We start from the raw sequence: 14,712 nt of genomic DNA, 5'->3' as shown, positions 1-14,712 counted from the left end.
TCAACTGCGCGCGGCTGGTGCGTGCGCTGACACACCGCGCGCACGTACATGCACAGCAGCGTAAAGCACCGCCACCCATCACCGTCAGTAGCGGTGATTGTCTAGCTGCGGCGAGACGAGGTGGTATCAGAGAGTGGGTTGGTCACTGTTGAAAGAGGAGTGAAGGGTGTCGAGTGGGAGTTGACGGAGCTTTTGTATACGATGGATATTGTTGCCGGGGGGAGCGACGGTCAAAGTCAGTGGATGAGGAATATGTGTTTTGTTGTTATTAGCGAGTTATTTTCATGGGTGCGGAAAAAATGGAGGCGGTGTCGGGGGAAGGCATGTGTGGTGGTAGCACTGGGAGAAGGGGCCTTCGCGTCACGCCGCCTCGGGAGGGTTCTGGCGGTAGGTCACGTTGGCAGAGGCGCAGCAGGAGGGCTGTAGATGCTTGCGTGTTGTTGAAGTGCACGATTTGCATGAAGCGTCGTGGACTGTAGGCGTGGTTGCAGCCATGAGGGTGGGAAAGATGCACCGCCAATGGGCACTTTGCCCGCCTACCGTTGCCTTTTCCGAGAGTAACGGTAGGGAGGCTAGGGGTCGGGTAAGGAAGTGCTGTATAGTCTTATTGCCCTCGGCGAAGCAGCTGGTTATCGCATACTTGCGCTTGATCATCGTTCCGTGCGTGTACCTTCTGAGGAAGAGAAAAACATGCGTGCGAAGAGGCATGTGCGTCACCCAGAAAGAGGGGGCTGAGGCTCGCGCACCCGCGTACGCGGAGAGGCACACGTGGAAGCATGACGAGATGGACCGAGACGAGGTGCTCGGAGCGCGCCCAAAGCGACAAGGGCAGGCCGTTGACCGCAAGGCGGAAGCGCATATGTTAGCCGCGCGCGTTTACTCTTCGTGTGTGTGCGTGTTGCACCGGCTAGCCGATAGGGAGTACCGCACCGAGAAGGGGGCAGGGAGAAGCACTACATCAGAGGGAGCGGAACTGTGTACACCTACACGCGGCAAGGATCAGCAGGCGTGTGAGAGAGGGGGAAAGCGCCGTTACATTCCGCGGCGGTTAAGAGCGAGATAAATGAAGGACAAGAGCCCCACACGGTGAGATGCCCTCTCTCGGAGTGCCCAAGTTGAGAGAGGCGCAGCATATGTCTCGATTAGGAAGGGAAGCACGATGGTGGCGCAGAAGGGGGTCGTGAGAGCACTATGTGTTCGAATCAAGTAGGGCACTTGTCGAGCGTCTCATGCACCCATCGCTGCTCGTACTCGTGGAGAAGCGCCGCCTGCTCGCGCGCCTTCTGCGTTGCTGCTCCCTCGCTTTCTTCGATTGCCTTCAGCTGCGCTGCAATGGCAGCGGTGTCGCCCCTCGCGCTCATCGCCTGCTGGCGGGTGCCTTCCATCTTACGCCGAAGAGCGTCGATGTGAAACAGGTCCCCGTCACTGTCTTCGAGCGAGATGAGGTAGTTATCAAGGCAGCCCTGCGCGATGTCTCGGTAGCGTTTCTGGCGGTTTTCCGCGAGGCGGCGTAGCCGGTTCGCAGCCTCCGCCCCCGCCGCCGGATCCGCCTCGTCAGCGGTCTGCGAGAAGACGGCTGCCTGCATCACCGCAGTTATAGCCGTGGGGGTGATGGACAAGCGCGGCACCTTTGTATCCGGAGCTGTCACCGCCTCCCCTCTCCCCTGCTTCTGGAGCAACTGCTTGCGGGCCCACGTCACCATGTACTCTAGAATGTCCTGCGGTCTGTCATACATGCTGTCCGTCACGAAGTTCGTGAGAGCCTCCTGAAGCACATTGCGGGCGTCGGAAGGGTGTGAGTGAGCCTCTGGCGACGAAACCACGTTTGGTGTCGACCCCATCGGCGCGGCGTGCGCTTCCTCCGACGGAGGCACTGGGCAACGAGAGTGACACAAGCAAAGAAAAGGTGCAAGGGGCGGGGGTATGCAATGAAGGTGCCAGGCCCAGGTGCACAGAGTTGATCTCAATCAGCTTTTGTGGCCAAAAGAAGAGGACCATCCATGCAAGATGTGAGCACGCCATCCCAGGGGATGGGGTGTGTTGAAGGGATGTTCAAGCGGGATAACAACAAGAGACGGAACGGTGGAGAGAAGGGGGACGAGGAAGGCCGGCAGAACCGCCCTCGCGTCAGGGGCGTCCGGCAAAGACAGCGAAGCTACGCTCCTTTGGCTTTGGTGGAGGACGTTGAACAAAACCGCACACGCTACCGTGCATCCATCCCCCGCTTTCCACGCACTCACCACAAGCTAGGGTGAGGAGGAAGGGGAAGGGAGGGGCGTGGTTCACTATCAAGATGGCCTGCCTTGCTCAGTATGACGCTTTCGTTATTGCTTCGCGAGCATCATGTCTAAGAGACAAAGTGAGCGTATGGGTGGAGAGGCGTGCAGTGCATCGCTGTATCCAAGCAACGCACGCAAGCGGCAGGTAGTAGCAGCAGATAGATAAGGAATAAAAACAAGAGTGACGGCGCGCAGTAGACTGCCGCCATTCGCACCTCTGCACGCACCGAAAGAAATCGGCCACAGAGAACACGTATTTCAAGCAAAGCACAGTGGGATAGGACCCTGTCAAGCACCCTCGACTCTGCCAGATCGACGCTGCTGGCAATCCTGTCCCTCGGCAGAAGCAGGCGAATAGTGGCAGTAGAAAGGGCGGCCGTCAGCGGCACAGAAGCCCGAGAAGGGTGGCAGCGAGTAGTCTGCGTCCCTACCCACCGAGAGATACGACCACGAGCCGAGAACGCGCTCAGGACACGACGCGGCGCGTCGGCGCCGCACACAACGATGCACCCACGCATAACCAGCATAGGTGGATGTCAACGGTGACGCGGCATTCACTGTGCCCTCGCAACATGACTCGCCAATAGCGCCGCGGAGTGCAGCAGCAGCAGCAGCGTCAGTGGGCAACTGTTCTGCAGCGTGTTTTGCTGCGGGCATTGTGTCAGAAAGTTCCCCAGAATCAATAAGAACGGCCTCATCCTCGTGATCGCACTCGTCAGCGGAAGAGCCGGGCGGCGCCACGATCGCCTCTCTCGCCGGGTCAAAGCGGAGAAGCTTCCAGTAGGGAGATGCTGCCGTCAAGAGTCGCCGCTCTCGCAAGCATATGGCGCGTCCAGCAGCCGTAGTGAACTGCGTCGGTACCCACATTGTGACGGCTGTTGTTGGTGGCACTTCCGTGCATCCTATGGAGTTGAGTGTGTTGGCTGCCGAAGCCGGCACAGAGGCGTTCCCAGCATCCCTGTAACTGCTGTGCTGCGGGGCATCCTGCACGTGGTGCTCTAAAAACGATGGTGTCGTCGTACTCTCGGCGCCGGAGTGCAAAGGCCCTTTACCCGCAGCCCCACTGGTGATGTCTTGCGTCTCGATGCCGGTGGCAGGTGCAGTCGCTGACGCATCTGTGTTGGTCACGCTGTCTTGGCGAGCGCAAGAGCTGCGCTTGGACCTCGCGGTCTGCAGAGTGCCACTGGCGTCACTGCAGCATCGCGGTCGACGGCGCTCATGATGGGCAGTCGACTTCACTTTTACCTCGAACGCGCCGGCCTCAGACACCCCCGCCGTTGCTGCGTCGCACTCGGAAGGCGCCCCAGCCCCTTCCTCTGATGTCGAGTCCGCCGCCGCCGCCTTTGGAGTAGACGCGAAAGGACCTCGAGTCCCCACCGCCTCCCTGGGGGGTGAAACGCAGAGGCCCTCACGAGTGGGAAGAGTAGAAGCGGACATTGCATGGGAACCTTCAGTGCAAGCGAGGCGTCCATGTGTGTTCGCCCTGATCCAGACGTCCCCACAGGAAAAACGCGAAGAAGAAATGCCCAGGGAGAGGGCGGAAACGCTTCTAGAAATCAAGGATGCGACAGAGCTATGAGAGTGCAGGAAAGAGACCAGCGCATGCAGGGGGGATTGGGGCAGGTGGGTGGACAGGCGCACGAAGCAAGCACAACAGCACCCTCAGAAGTGCCGCCAAAACATTTTTTTTTTGGGGGGGGGTAGGAGGTTGACCGTTAAAGCCGGAGGTTGCGGAGTGCTCTCCATGTCGAAGAGATGAGCCGAGGTGCTCAGCTCAGCGGCACTATCCCCCCCCCCTCCATCCCCTTACAAAGGTGTCACTGGGAAAGCAGTTCACTTGTTGTTTCGCGTTCCAACAAAAGTTTGTACGTGTGTAGGCACGCGTGCCACAGAGGGAGCCGAGTGCTTATACATCATCACAGGCGCAACCGAAAGAAACCATACACACACACGCACACGAGCCTGAACCAGCGTGTACGAGGAGAGAAAACAGGACGCTCTTCCACGTGATCAGCAGCAGCCGCAGGCCTGCAGCTCAAGCACAGCGTGTCTTAGGGGCACTGACGAGGTCAACGATACCACATGCAAAACGGCAAGGGAAAGAGAGAAGCGAGTCGCCCCCTCATCCTGATCCCGTTGCCACCGCCGCAAGGATTGGACTGGCATCCGCGAATGGTGGACATGCCTTCCAGAATCGCATGAACTGGCGGCAGGAGACACAAGAGAGACGGCGCAGAGAAAGAATCCAACTCGTTTTGTAACTGAACAAGCTCCGCAGCTGACCAGAACAAAGCACGCGCACACAGGCGCACACGTGAGGGCACTATCGCCTCGCCCGTTTCTTCACCTCCCTTTCTACAGCTCCTCCTCGCCCTCCGCCTCCTTTCACTTGGCCGCTGCCGCAGGCGAGGAAGCCCTCTACTCTACGGAACTGGTGCGCTTCGACGAATGAGCCCACGACGGTGAGCTTCCGTCCAATCGGGTGTCGTGCTCCGAGTGGTCGCTGGCATCAGGGTGCGTCTTTGCGGTAGCATCCTCCTCCTCGTTCCTGTGCTCGATGCCCTTTAGCAGCGAAATCGACGATGCCTGTATCTTCGTGGCCCACGTAATCATGTACTCATAGACGTTGCCGGGTCGGCTCTCCATGGCGTCGGCCACAAACTGCTGCAGGATGTTGCGCATGCCCACCTCTTCCAGGTAGGCCTTGTCTGCCTCGATGATTTCGTGGTACTGATTCATTGTTCCTGCGTTCTTGTGCTGCTCGAGTAAGTTGGTAAGTGGGTCGGGGGCGTAGCGAGCAGCAGAGGCAAGGTGTGAAGTGAGATACAGCTGAGTTGCGTGTAGTGCAGCGTGTAGTGGGACTGTGGTCTTTTCCTTGTTTGATGATGGTGGTGGTGCAGGGAGAGGAGAGCGCTTGCCGTGCTCGTAAAGATCACTGCAGGGTATCTGAAGCGACCGGGAGGGGGGGTGGGGCGGAGAGGCGGCAGTGAAGGGAAGAGAGAAAAGCGGGTGAGGAAAGGCAACGGCAGCGAGTCCGCTTGATCACCAGCAACACGAGAGGGCACGCGACGCAAGTCGAGGCCCCCATTCTTGTGCGGAGGACAGATAAGAGCAGGAGAGGCGGGGAAAGACCGTCACAAGGCACTGAAGGAGACCCTCGAACAGTCCTCTTCACTGAAATTATGACTGCCGCCACTGTCATGCTCTCTTTTGGTGTCGGCTGTCGTCATGCACGGCAGTTGGCAAGCATCGATGATGGATAGCTGCTGCTTCGCAGTGGTATGCGACTGGTATGATGCAGGATATCCACCGGCTGTTCTAGGGAGGGTCCAGCGGCAGCTGATGACGAGGGCGCGTCGGGCTCCATAAGAACAGGAGAACGAGAGAATACGTCCAGTCACGCGCGCATAAACGTGCAACGACTGAGAAGTGGTGAGATGTACATGTTAGCGAAAGGGGAGAGAGTGCGACAACGCTGCAGAGGGAAGAGAGTCAACGAAATCGCAAAGAAGTGGGGCGAGAGGATGGAGCCACAAGAAAAACAAGTCCCACAAGGGAAGAGAAGACGGCGGCGGGAGAGAGAGCAACACGCGCGCTGTCGCCGTCGACGCTCGAAGAGAAAACCACAACAGGCGCGCGCAACGAAGCTCACACACATACACACAGACAAGCAGACGCGATCACCCCTCTTCCTGTAAGCGCCGAGGAACGGGTGACTATTTCAGCATCTTCTTCAGTGGCGGCAACAGGCAGCCGCTCTTGGCGGCCTCTGCTGAGGCTCGCTTCGCAGCATGCGACGCCGTCTTGACATCTGCTTCTGCTGCCGCGGTAATCGGTGGCGGAGGTGGGTGAATCTTCACTGTGCGATCTATGGACACATAGTAGCCAAGGCCTTCATCCCACTTGACACGGCAACGCCCGCAGACCTTCTTGGGTGCGTCGCCCACGAACAGCGACACTCCGCCTGTTCCATGCCGGCACCCTTTCACAAAACCTTCTTGCTGCTCTTGAAAGAGCCTCAGTAGCTTCGCTGTGCGAAGCGCCCGTCTCCTCTCTCGCTTCTCGCGCGCCGCCGCGAGGGCAAGCTGCTCAGGGGTGTTGAGGAATCGTACCAGTGCGCGGTTCTCAGCATCGGCCTTGCCCTCTGCCTCTTCCTGCACAAACGTCTCCCAGAACTTCGCTGACTCGGCCTCGACAAGCTTTCGCAGCTCCATCTCCTGCACTATGATGAAGGTGAGCGCCGCGCGAAATCGATGAGTAGCAGCTCGACGCTCCACCTCACGCGTGCTGGCGTCCACCGAAGCCGCTGTTTCAAGCTCCACTCGCAGCCGCCACGCATCGCGGCCCTCCTGGCGAAGCTGCGCATCTTGCTGCGCGTACTCCTCGTCAATACGGCGGCGAATTCGCTGCTCAAGATACTGCACCGGAAGCGCTGCTGCCGACACCGCCCGCATTCGCGATTCACGCTCCTCCTCCTGAAGCTCCCGCACCGCTGCGATTTGGTCCAAGGCGGCTTCGGCCAGCAGTGAGCGCGCCTCCGCCTCTGCAGCGATGAGCTCCTTCTGCTCCTCTGTTCTCTTCCTACGCGTGTAGGTTTGCTGGGCCTCGCTACGCAGCGTAGACACCTCAGCCGACGTGAAGAGTCGCTGAGCAGACTTGGGCATGCACGGTTGCCTGTTGGTGCCATCGAAAAAAACTTGCAGACATGCGTGGTGCGGCGTTGAAATTTTCCGTGGTGAGGACGGTTCCTTGGTGCGGCCATCTGCATAGCTTTCTACCTTGTCGGTCACAGCAGCAGCACCACTATCAACGAAATCAGCCGCAGTCGCAAGAAAGGGGGGTGTCAGCTGCTGCGGTCGGTGCACGCTACGCAAGTCACTTACCTTGTACGCTTCGGCGGTGCAGGAGCGCAACGAGGGCAGAGACACGGCAGACGTCACCTCCGCGTCCGGGAGTGCGGCCGGCCCTGGCGGCGCCGTATTCGCACAACGTGCAGCCGAGGCTGTCGAGAACAAGGCCGAAGCCTCATGGGAGCGGCAACTTAACCGTCGTGATGTCATCGAAACCTTGGAGCTCTGACTGCTGTTGCTCTCCCGCCGCCACCCATCAATGGAACGGCGCAGTGGCTGTGAAGGGCGGAGCATTGATGCTGGATGCAGACCGTACAGGACGAGACAGCGGATAGAGCCGCTGGTGGAAGAAGGCAGGAGATGAGACGAGCAACAAGAGAATAGCTGCACGTGTTTGTCTCTTGATGCCACTGTTCAGGATGTTGGCGGAGCACGGCTGGCACGGAGAGCAAGCTTTCACGCGAAGTGAAGGGGATAGAGCATGGTGCGTCCTTTGCACCGTGCAGCGAGTCACAGTGGCCGTGTCCTGGGCGTTACCGCGGTCCTGTCAGCCCTTTCAGCAGTCATCAATGACAGCGTTTGTGAGCATGTGTGCAGCGTAGAGCAAATCGTGCGCAGAGTCCGCACCGCGAGAGAGACATGAGCTTGAAGCCACAGCGATGCCGTGAGCGCTGATCAGCGGGGGAAGGTGAAGAAAGAAGAGATGCGAGAGGGGGGTCAAAGACACCTCACGCACATACTCGCACACCGCACGGCAGCACTACGATAATCAGTGGCGTATTGAAGAAGCCTCTCGACCGACAGAAAATAAACGGTAGCAGAAAGGAAGCACTCTCGACCCACGTCTCGCAGACGCTGAGAGAGAGAGAGACGACGCTCACCATCGCGGCCTCGCGCCCTGGTAAAGAAGCAGCCAGCGCGTGTTGCGCCAATGGGGCACTTGGCTAAAAGCCTGTGCAGTCCTCGAGCGCTTACGCATCATCTCTTACACAAGTGCCTCGAGGTTCGGCAGAGACATGCGATCACAGCGAAACACCTCCAACAAATCCGCCAGCCGGTTCAGATTGGCCTTGCGATCACCAGAGAGGGTGTAGAACCGCACGAGGCTCTCCACAAACGCGTCGGAGTTACAAAGCACGTGCGGCTCCGCCTTGGCGTACCCCTCCAGCGTCGTGCACAGGCTAGACATGAGCTTGGTAGGGTCGGCGTCGCTGCAGTACGCCTGGCACGTTGCGTGGGACACCTGCGCGTTCGCACAAATGTCCTGAAGCACCCAACGGCGTAGCGCGTCCTCGCTGATGCAGTCGTCAGAAACCGGAGAAGAATGCACATCCGTGCCGGAACCATCCGCAGCGGCACGCAAGGCCTGCTTCATGTCGGCAGCCGCGTCAATCACGTCGCGGAAGAGCCGAACCGCCTCTCTGAACTCGCCCCTGAACACCGCCATGAACGCATCACAGGAAAGCACGACTAGTTTGCAGAGGTTCGCGTTGGACACCACATTCGACGGCGTCGCTTCTGTGCTGCTGTCTGCACCGTTGGCAGCGGCGATCTTCTGGATTGCAGCGTGCGTCGCATGCGCACGCGAAGCATCGCCGATGTGGAGGGCAAGGCAAAAGAGCTGCTGCAGGTGAAGGGCGTGGCGAAGCTGATGGAGCTCATCGGAAAGGTCATGGAACTTGTGGTGCCAAATCTCCTCGGAGCGCAGCACCTGTTCCGCCAGACTGTGCGCCAAAGACTGCTGGTTCATGTGAATGTGCACATGCAGCAGGGCACGCTGCACACGCAACACCCGTCGTGTCCAGGTGCGTTGCAGAGCCGCAGAGGCCGCTGAGTGCTCCACTGCGTCAGCGCCGACAGCAGCGGAGATGCGCGCTTGACTGTTGGCCGCGCCGCACTGACGCTCGTGTCGGAGGCACTCCTCCAGCAGCGCATACAGCTTCTTCTGCGCCTCCATCGGCGCCCCGACGTAGAGCGGGAGCAAGGCTGCCACCACCCGCAGCGAGAATGGGGCGAAGCTCTCGCGCGTGACGGGGTGGCGAAACCCCTCCCCCTCAATGTCCCCTAGGGCATCGACGACTTTCTTGGCAGCCGCGATGCGTCGCATCTTCAGATTAGCGGTCACCTGCACCAGCACGTAGGGAAGTCGTGCACTGCGCACCGCAGCGTCTGTGGAGAACCTCGACGCTGAGCTGGCTGCGGCGGTCACATCTGTCTCGGGGGGCGATTGCGTGGTCAAAGGCTCCTCCTGGGGGTGCTCAGGACTCACTCGCAGCGTGGATTCCGGTGGAGACGTACTCCAAGGCACCGAAGCATACTTGAACGGGTGACGGCGGGCCTTGGCTGCTACCTCTGTTGCGAGCCGCTCAGCCAGCGCCAGTACTTCCGACCAGTTCCCATTCGAGGCTAGGAGCCGAAGTCCGTCAGCGCTGGGTGGAACGTCGGTGAGGGTAATGCGGGCATGCATGGCACTGGCGGCATACATCGCCGGCCCGCAAAACCCCTTCGCCGACTCAACCGCTTTCTCTGACGCCATCAGAGCAGGGCAGCTGAGCAGCGGCGTACAAGAAGGCAATGACGACTGCTAAAAACGCCGCGTCACCCCGTGCGGTGCAGTGGAGTACAAGCGGCACTGCAATCACGGTGTAGGATGAGTTTCGGTGTGAGTGAGCACAAGGGGAACCGTCAGGCACCCGATGCTTTATGAAGGCGTGTATACGTATGTATATATATATATATATGTTTGTGTGCCGGTGCCGCCACAATGTCCCGCAAGGCGATGCTCTCTTCTTTATTGTGCTAAGGCAACGGATTTTTATTGCTCTCCCCTCTCCGCTCAGGTGTGGCGCGGCGCAAACTAAGCGTGTGTGTGTGTGTGTGTGTGCACCTGGCGGATACAATCGCAGCTGTTTCAAGGCGAGATTTACAAGTGATGCTCACAGCAACTAGAGAAGTACTTGAAAAGGGGCAGAAGAGTTCAGTGAGGGACACGCGGAAGCCCGTCAAAACGGACTTTGGGGGAGATAAAGGTAATGTGCCCCGGCAGATGCAAGATGCCTGAAAGACCACGTGAGGGGGAGAGACTGCAGTGGCCTACCACTCAGCAGAGCCCTCCTCGCATCCCATTTCGTTCAACTTCTTCTCCCTCTCGCGCCTGATTGTGTCGAGGGAGCCGAACACGAAAAGGAGAACACGGCAGAGGCAGCGAACGCGCAAGCCAGCGAAAAGAAGGGGCGGATTATTTGGTTGATGCGCATAGCTTGGGTCTTGCTTCCACACGCACACGGTGTGTGTGTGTACGTGTCTGTCACCTTTTCGAGGTGACCGACGAGCAAGCAGAGAATCAAAGAAGGGAAAAAAGAAAGCAAACTAAAACATCAGTAGAAGCAGAGCAAAGCAGATCCACTTGTCTCCCCGGAGTCGCCATCACAAGCACCCACACCCCGGTGTTTGGCGCGCTTGAGCAGCCCTGCCTCCCTCCAACCTGTGTCGCACCCTTTCGCCCCTCACAAGGCACTCGCGGTGCCTGCACTTAACAGGTGGAGAGAGCTGGGTGTAAGAGGTGTCGATAATGAAAAAGAGGAGGAAAAAGACACTTGATCAGCGTCGCTGGCTATGCGGGGGTGCTTGGATATGGAGCTTCAGGTAGTGCATCAACTTTGTGTGGCGTGAATGCTCCTGTGCCGCCATCTCAAAGAGCGAGAGACCATTGTGCCGGCGACGCGGCCAGTCGGAGCCGGCGTTGCGCAGCACCTCCAGCATCTCCACTTCCCGTCCTTTCTTGGATCGGCCCAAGACGCACCACACAGCTGGGGTGCGACCGTCGCTGTCCTCTACGTCTATCCATGTGGGATCGAGAGGAGTCCAGAGAGGTGGGGACCGTGTAGAGCTGCCTTGCATTTGCAGCGAGTCTGTGCACGAGGTAGCGGCCGTGATCGAAAGCAGCGCCGCCATTGCCCCTGCGTGTAAACCTCTCGCGCAGTGATGCAGTACCGTCGTGCCTTGCCGGTCGCACAGCCGCCGCACATCCGTGTCGCCCAATGCATCATCAAACCAACGAAGCACACCAACGTTTCCAGCCTCTGCAGCTGCAAATACCATGCGAAGTATCCCAGCCTCCTCGAGCTCGCAGCTCCACACGCTCTGAGATGGTTTTGACGCTCCCATATTAACCCGAAATGCACCGACGGAGGCGGGCACGAAGTCGAGTATGCCCAACGGCTCCATCGAGCGCGTCCGGAGAAATGAAAAAGCTCCGGTGAGGTCGTCCTTGTGTATCGCTGCAGCCATTAACGCGTGGATCAGCGTCCTGCGATCCATCTCCTCCAGCGCAAACGGGTGTACCGCCTCGATCCACTCCAGCGCCGCTGTTTGATGAAACGCCAAGGCACACTGCGCTGCGGTCAAGCGAGGCAGATAGCGAAGAGGGCCCCACGTGTTTAGCGGCGACACGGGCGGCGCGCAGCGCTGCTCCTTCAGCACCGTCGCCGCGCCGAGAAGGCCGACAAGGTAGTCCAGGTACTGCACATTTCCGCGGGCGGCAGCCAGGTGACAGAGATACATCCCCGTGTGGTCCGGGCAGTGCTCCGAAACCCACTCGCACGGGTATAGCTCTGTATTTGCACGAGCGTATACCTCGGCTTCCGACTCCGATGGCATTGCCGACGGTGGTGGAGATAGCACTGAGAAGGGTTGGAAGCCCACACCGCTGACCGGTTCTTCTACGGCAAGCATTGCAGGTGTCGGGTAGCCTTGGACAGCGTGCATCGGAGAGGAGAGCCACCGGAGTGGAAAACCAGAGGGGTAGTGGGCCAAAAGCGCCTGCACATACGCTACGTCGCCCAACTCGGCAGAAAAGTGCAGAAGCGTGTAGCAAGCGGGCAGCTTGGGTGCGCGATATGATAGGGGCGCGCGAAAAACGTGAAGGGCACTCGGCGTTTCCCCGTAGTTTCCCGCCCAAAAATCGGAGCGAAGGACGTCGGCCACGTGCTTCGGCACCTTGTCGATGGGCGGGGGAGTGCCACACATCGCCGCTAACGAGGCAAAAAGACCATCCTCCAGCTTGAGGTTGAGTAACGCCAGCTCAGAGCAGCAAAGGTGCGATGAAACGTGATCCGCGTCCTTATCGCCGTCGAACGCGAGGAACTGCTCCCATTGCGTCAAGATCTCTGGAAAACTGATCATCGGGTGCGCACGCACAGCCTCCAAGGTAAAGTAAACATGACCGGCCGGCACACTGGTCGACTTGCTCTGCCCTGCGTGCCCGCGGGAGCAGTCTGATTTTTGCTGATCATGTGACGTCGAGAAGAGCCTGGCAAGTCGCGAAGGGTCCTTCAGTTCGTCACCGCCAACCGCAGAGGCGATGCTTGCCTCTTTGCCAGTCTTCAGCTCTGCCACAGCGTCATCTGGATTTCTCAACAGGCAAGAGGGAGGTCCAAACGATGGCACCTCGCCGTTATTCCCCTGTTCGGGTGGAATAATGTCTGCGGCAGCATTCGCAGAGGGACCCTCCGCGGCACCATGATGCTCCAGGATGGATTGGAGAAGCGCCTCCACGTCCTTGGGCAGCAAGAAGCGGCGCAGCACGCGTGACGCGGCGAGAGCGCCGCGCATCAATTCTGGCGTGCGTTCCTAGTGTCTTCCTCTACTCCGCCGTCGCACGCTGCGTCTGTGCCGGGGTGCGTCCACGTACACTTGGATGTCATCGTGTGTGTGTGTGTGTGTGTGTGTGTGTGTGTATTTCCATAGGGACGGGTAGAAGAGAGGGGAGAGAAGGGTAAGTGAGGGAAGTGGCGAAAAGTGAGCGCAGCAGAGAAGGGAGCCCAAAACGAAGAGGGCGCGCAAAGCATGCGCGTTTGGAGCGTTGCAGTGCTCCAACTTGAAACCACGGCAGCACTCTCCACGCGGTGAACCCGCTTCCTTAGAGCATTTGCGAGCAGGAGTCACATGAAGAAGCGAAGATACGGTGTGCAGAGCTCTCACAATCGCTCGCTTTCCGCCTCTGACGGCACGATGGACGGTTCGAGCAACGTCAAGGGTGATAAAGAGTGTGAGAGCATCCGAACACCTCTGTCCACGGTACCTCGAAGAGTTGCGCGTGGCAGTGGCCCAAAGTGCCGAAAAGAAGGGGAGACACTCCAACGTTTTTGCTAGCCGGGGCCTTCATGTCGGCTTTTTCCTTGTCCCGATTGGTGGCCCACATAATGGAGAGGAAGAAGGGAGACGAAGCTCACAAGCACGCATTCCAGATCAAGCTGACCACACGCGCACAAACACACACGTGCGTCGGACGCCAGCATCGATGCCGAGAGCAAAGCAAGAAGATGCGCTGCATCAAAACAGAAAAGGCGAAATGAAGTGGAGCTCAAACAAAATAAAAAACAGGCTGTGGAAGAGAGAACTAAGTGAGAGCGTGAAAACCCCATGCACATTGATCTATACACAGATTGGCAGGCAACGGCACACATGAAAGAGAAGCGGAAGCAAACAAAAGAGGGGGGTATAAAGCAACAAGAGAGAGGAGGAGGTCGAACGACATCTTTGTATGATGATGCATTCCAATACATGCGCCTCGTTCTTCCCAGCTAGCGAGTTTTCTATCACCGATCAAGAGTGTACCAAGCTGCTATCCTTTGCCTTAATCTCACGATAACACTACGCAAGAATACGAAGACCTACCTATTTTTTTCCTCCATTCAAGGATTCCTGTCTCTTCATTGTAGTAGCCCTGCACTATGCCTCGCATGGTTGATGACAAGCCACGAGACGGCCTGTCTGCAAGAGTATGTTTGAAACGAATATAGAGAAATGCGAGGAGCACGCCCAGGATACGGAGAAGTGTATCCATGCGTGCAACATCCACTGTCCCCGTCATACGCTGCGGGAAGTCTCCTCTGACGAATTCCAAATGTGATGTGTGTCTCACCCAAAATATGTGAATGCACGGCAACGTGCGCGGCAAAGGGCGGAATAACCTAACCCAACGGTCCGTGCTTCAACCTACGTCAGCGCCTATGGCGTAGAACCGCCGTTGTGACCAGCTGCGCCAGCCTCGCCACCTTCAGCAAACAAAGCAGCCAATCAGCCAGGCAATTGCGCAACTGTAACCATAGTCACCGTCGGAGCCTCCCTCTTCAGTGGCACGAAGCACGGCGCGTTGTCCTCCTGGCGATTCGGCAAATCGGTGGCCTGCCCCAAAGGCAGTCCTGGGACACCCACCCTTTTGACAGAGCCATGCAATCAGGCTCGGGTTATCCACACTCATGGCACTGAGCTCCTGCTTCGGGTTTGTGATTGCGCACCGCGGCACGCAAGTACTTCATCGGGAGCTTCATTGGGTTGATTCTCGTGTTGCTCCGCAAAGACCAGTGGTGCCACTTGCGAAAAGCCGTTCTTGCATGTATAAGCGAGCAATCGCTCCACCGCGGCACTGTCCGCCTGGGCTATTCCGTTCCAAAAGGCTAGGGCGCTTTACAGCGTTGCAGGCCAACAACATGAGCGAATGTAGCGCCGTCTCGAATCCCTCATGAGGCTCTATCAGGCCCCCAGGCAATTTCTTGCGCAAGAAACGACTCTGCAGTCTT

General features: G+C 58.5%; 6 protein-coding genes across 6 annotated transcripts; all 6 read right to left on the bottom strand.

The window, feature by feature from the left end:
- Nucleotides 1–1,202: 1,202 nt before the first annotated feature.
- On the bottom strand, nt 1,203–1,841 carry LDBPK_261770 (hypothetical protein, unknown function; the record flags this gene model as incomplete). Its single annotated transcript, XM_003861715.1, has 1 exon — nt 1,203–1,841. The coding sequence occupies one exon, from the start codon at nt 1,839–1,841 to the stop codon at nt 1,203–1,205; it is 639 nt and encodes a 212-aa protein (XP_003861763.1).
- Nucleotides 1,842–2,567: 726 nt separating this feature from the next.
- Nucleotides 2,568–3,716, bottom strand: LDBPK_261760 (hypothetical protein, conserved; the record flags this gene model as incomplete). The annotated part of the gene is made up of 1 exon (XM_003861714.1): nt 2,568–3,716. One exon carries the CDS (start codon nt 3,714–3,716, stop codon nt 2,568–2,570), a length of 1,149 nt encoding a protein of 382 aa, XP_003861762.1.
- Nucleotides 3,717–4,697: 981 nt separating this feature from the next.
- LDBPK_261750 (hypothetical protein, conserved) lies at nt 4,698–5,018 on the bottom strand (the record flags this gene model as incomplete). The annotated part of the gene is made up of 1 exon (XM_003861713.1): nt 4,698–5,018. The coding sequence occupies one exon, from the start codon at nt 5,016–5,018 to the stop codon at nt 4,698–4,700; it is 321 nt and encodes a 106-aa protein (XP_003861761.1).
- A 977-nt stretch (nt 5,019–5,995) lies between these two features.
- On the bottom strand, nt 5,996–7,423 carry LDBPK_261740 (hypothetical protein, conserved; the record flags this gene model as incomplete). The annotated part of the gene is made up of 1 exon (XM_003861712.1): nt 5,996–7,423. One exon carries the CDS (start codon nt 7,421–7,423, stop codon nt 5,996–5,998), a length of 1,428 nt encoding a protein of 475 aa, XP_003861760.1.
- Nucleotides 7,424–8,114: 691 nt separating this feature from the next.
- On the bottom strand, nt 8,115–9,665 carry LDBPK_261730 (hypothetical protein, conserved; the record flags this gene model as incomplete). Its single annotated transcript, XM_003861711.1, has 1 exon — nt 8,115–9,665. The coding sequence occupies one exon, from the start codon at nt 9,663–9,665 to the stop codon at nt 8,115–8,117; it is 1,551 nt and encodes a 516-aa protein (XP_003861759.1).
- A 1,064-nt stretch (nt 9,666–10,729) lies between these two features.
- Nucleotides 10,730–12,742, bottom strand: LDBPK_261720 (hypothetical protein, conserved; the record flags this gene model as incomplete). The annotated part of the gene is made up of 1 exon (XM_003861710.1): nt 10,730–12,742. The coding sequence occupies one exon, from the start codon at nt 12,740–12,742 to the stop codon at nt 10,730–10,732; it is 2,013 nt and encodes a 670-aa protein (XP_003861758.1).
- Between the last annotated feature and the right edge of the window lie 1,970 nt (nt 12,743–14,712).

This window comes from Leishmania donovani, chromosome 26 (genome assembly GCF_000227135.1).
Source record: "Leishmania donovani BPK282A1 complete genome, chromosome 26".
Lineage (NCBI taxonomy): Eukaryota > Euglenozoa > Kinetoplastea > Trypanosomatida > Trypanosomatidae > Leishmania > Leishmania donovani.
This window is presented reverse-complemented; position numbering and strand designations above follow the sequence as displayed.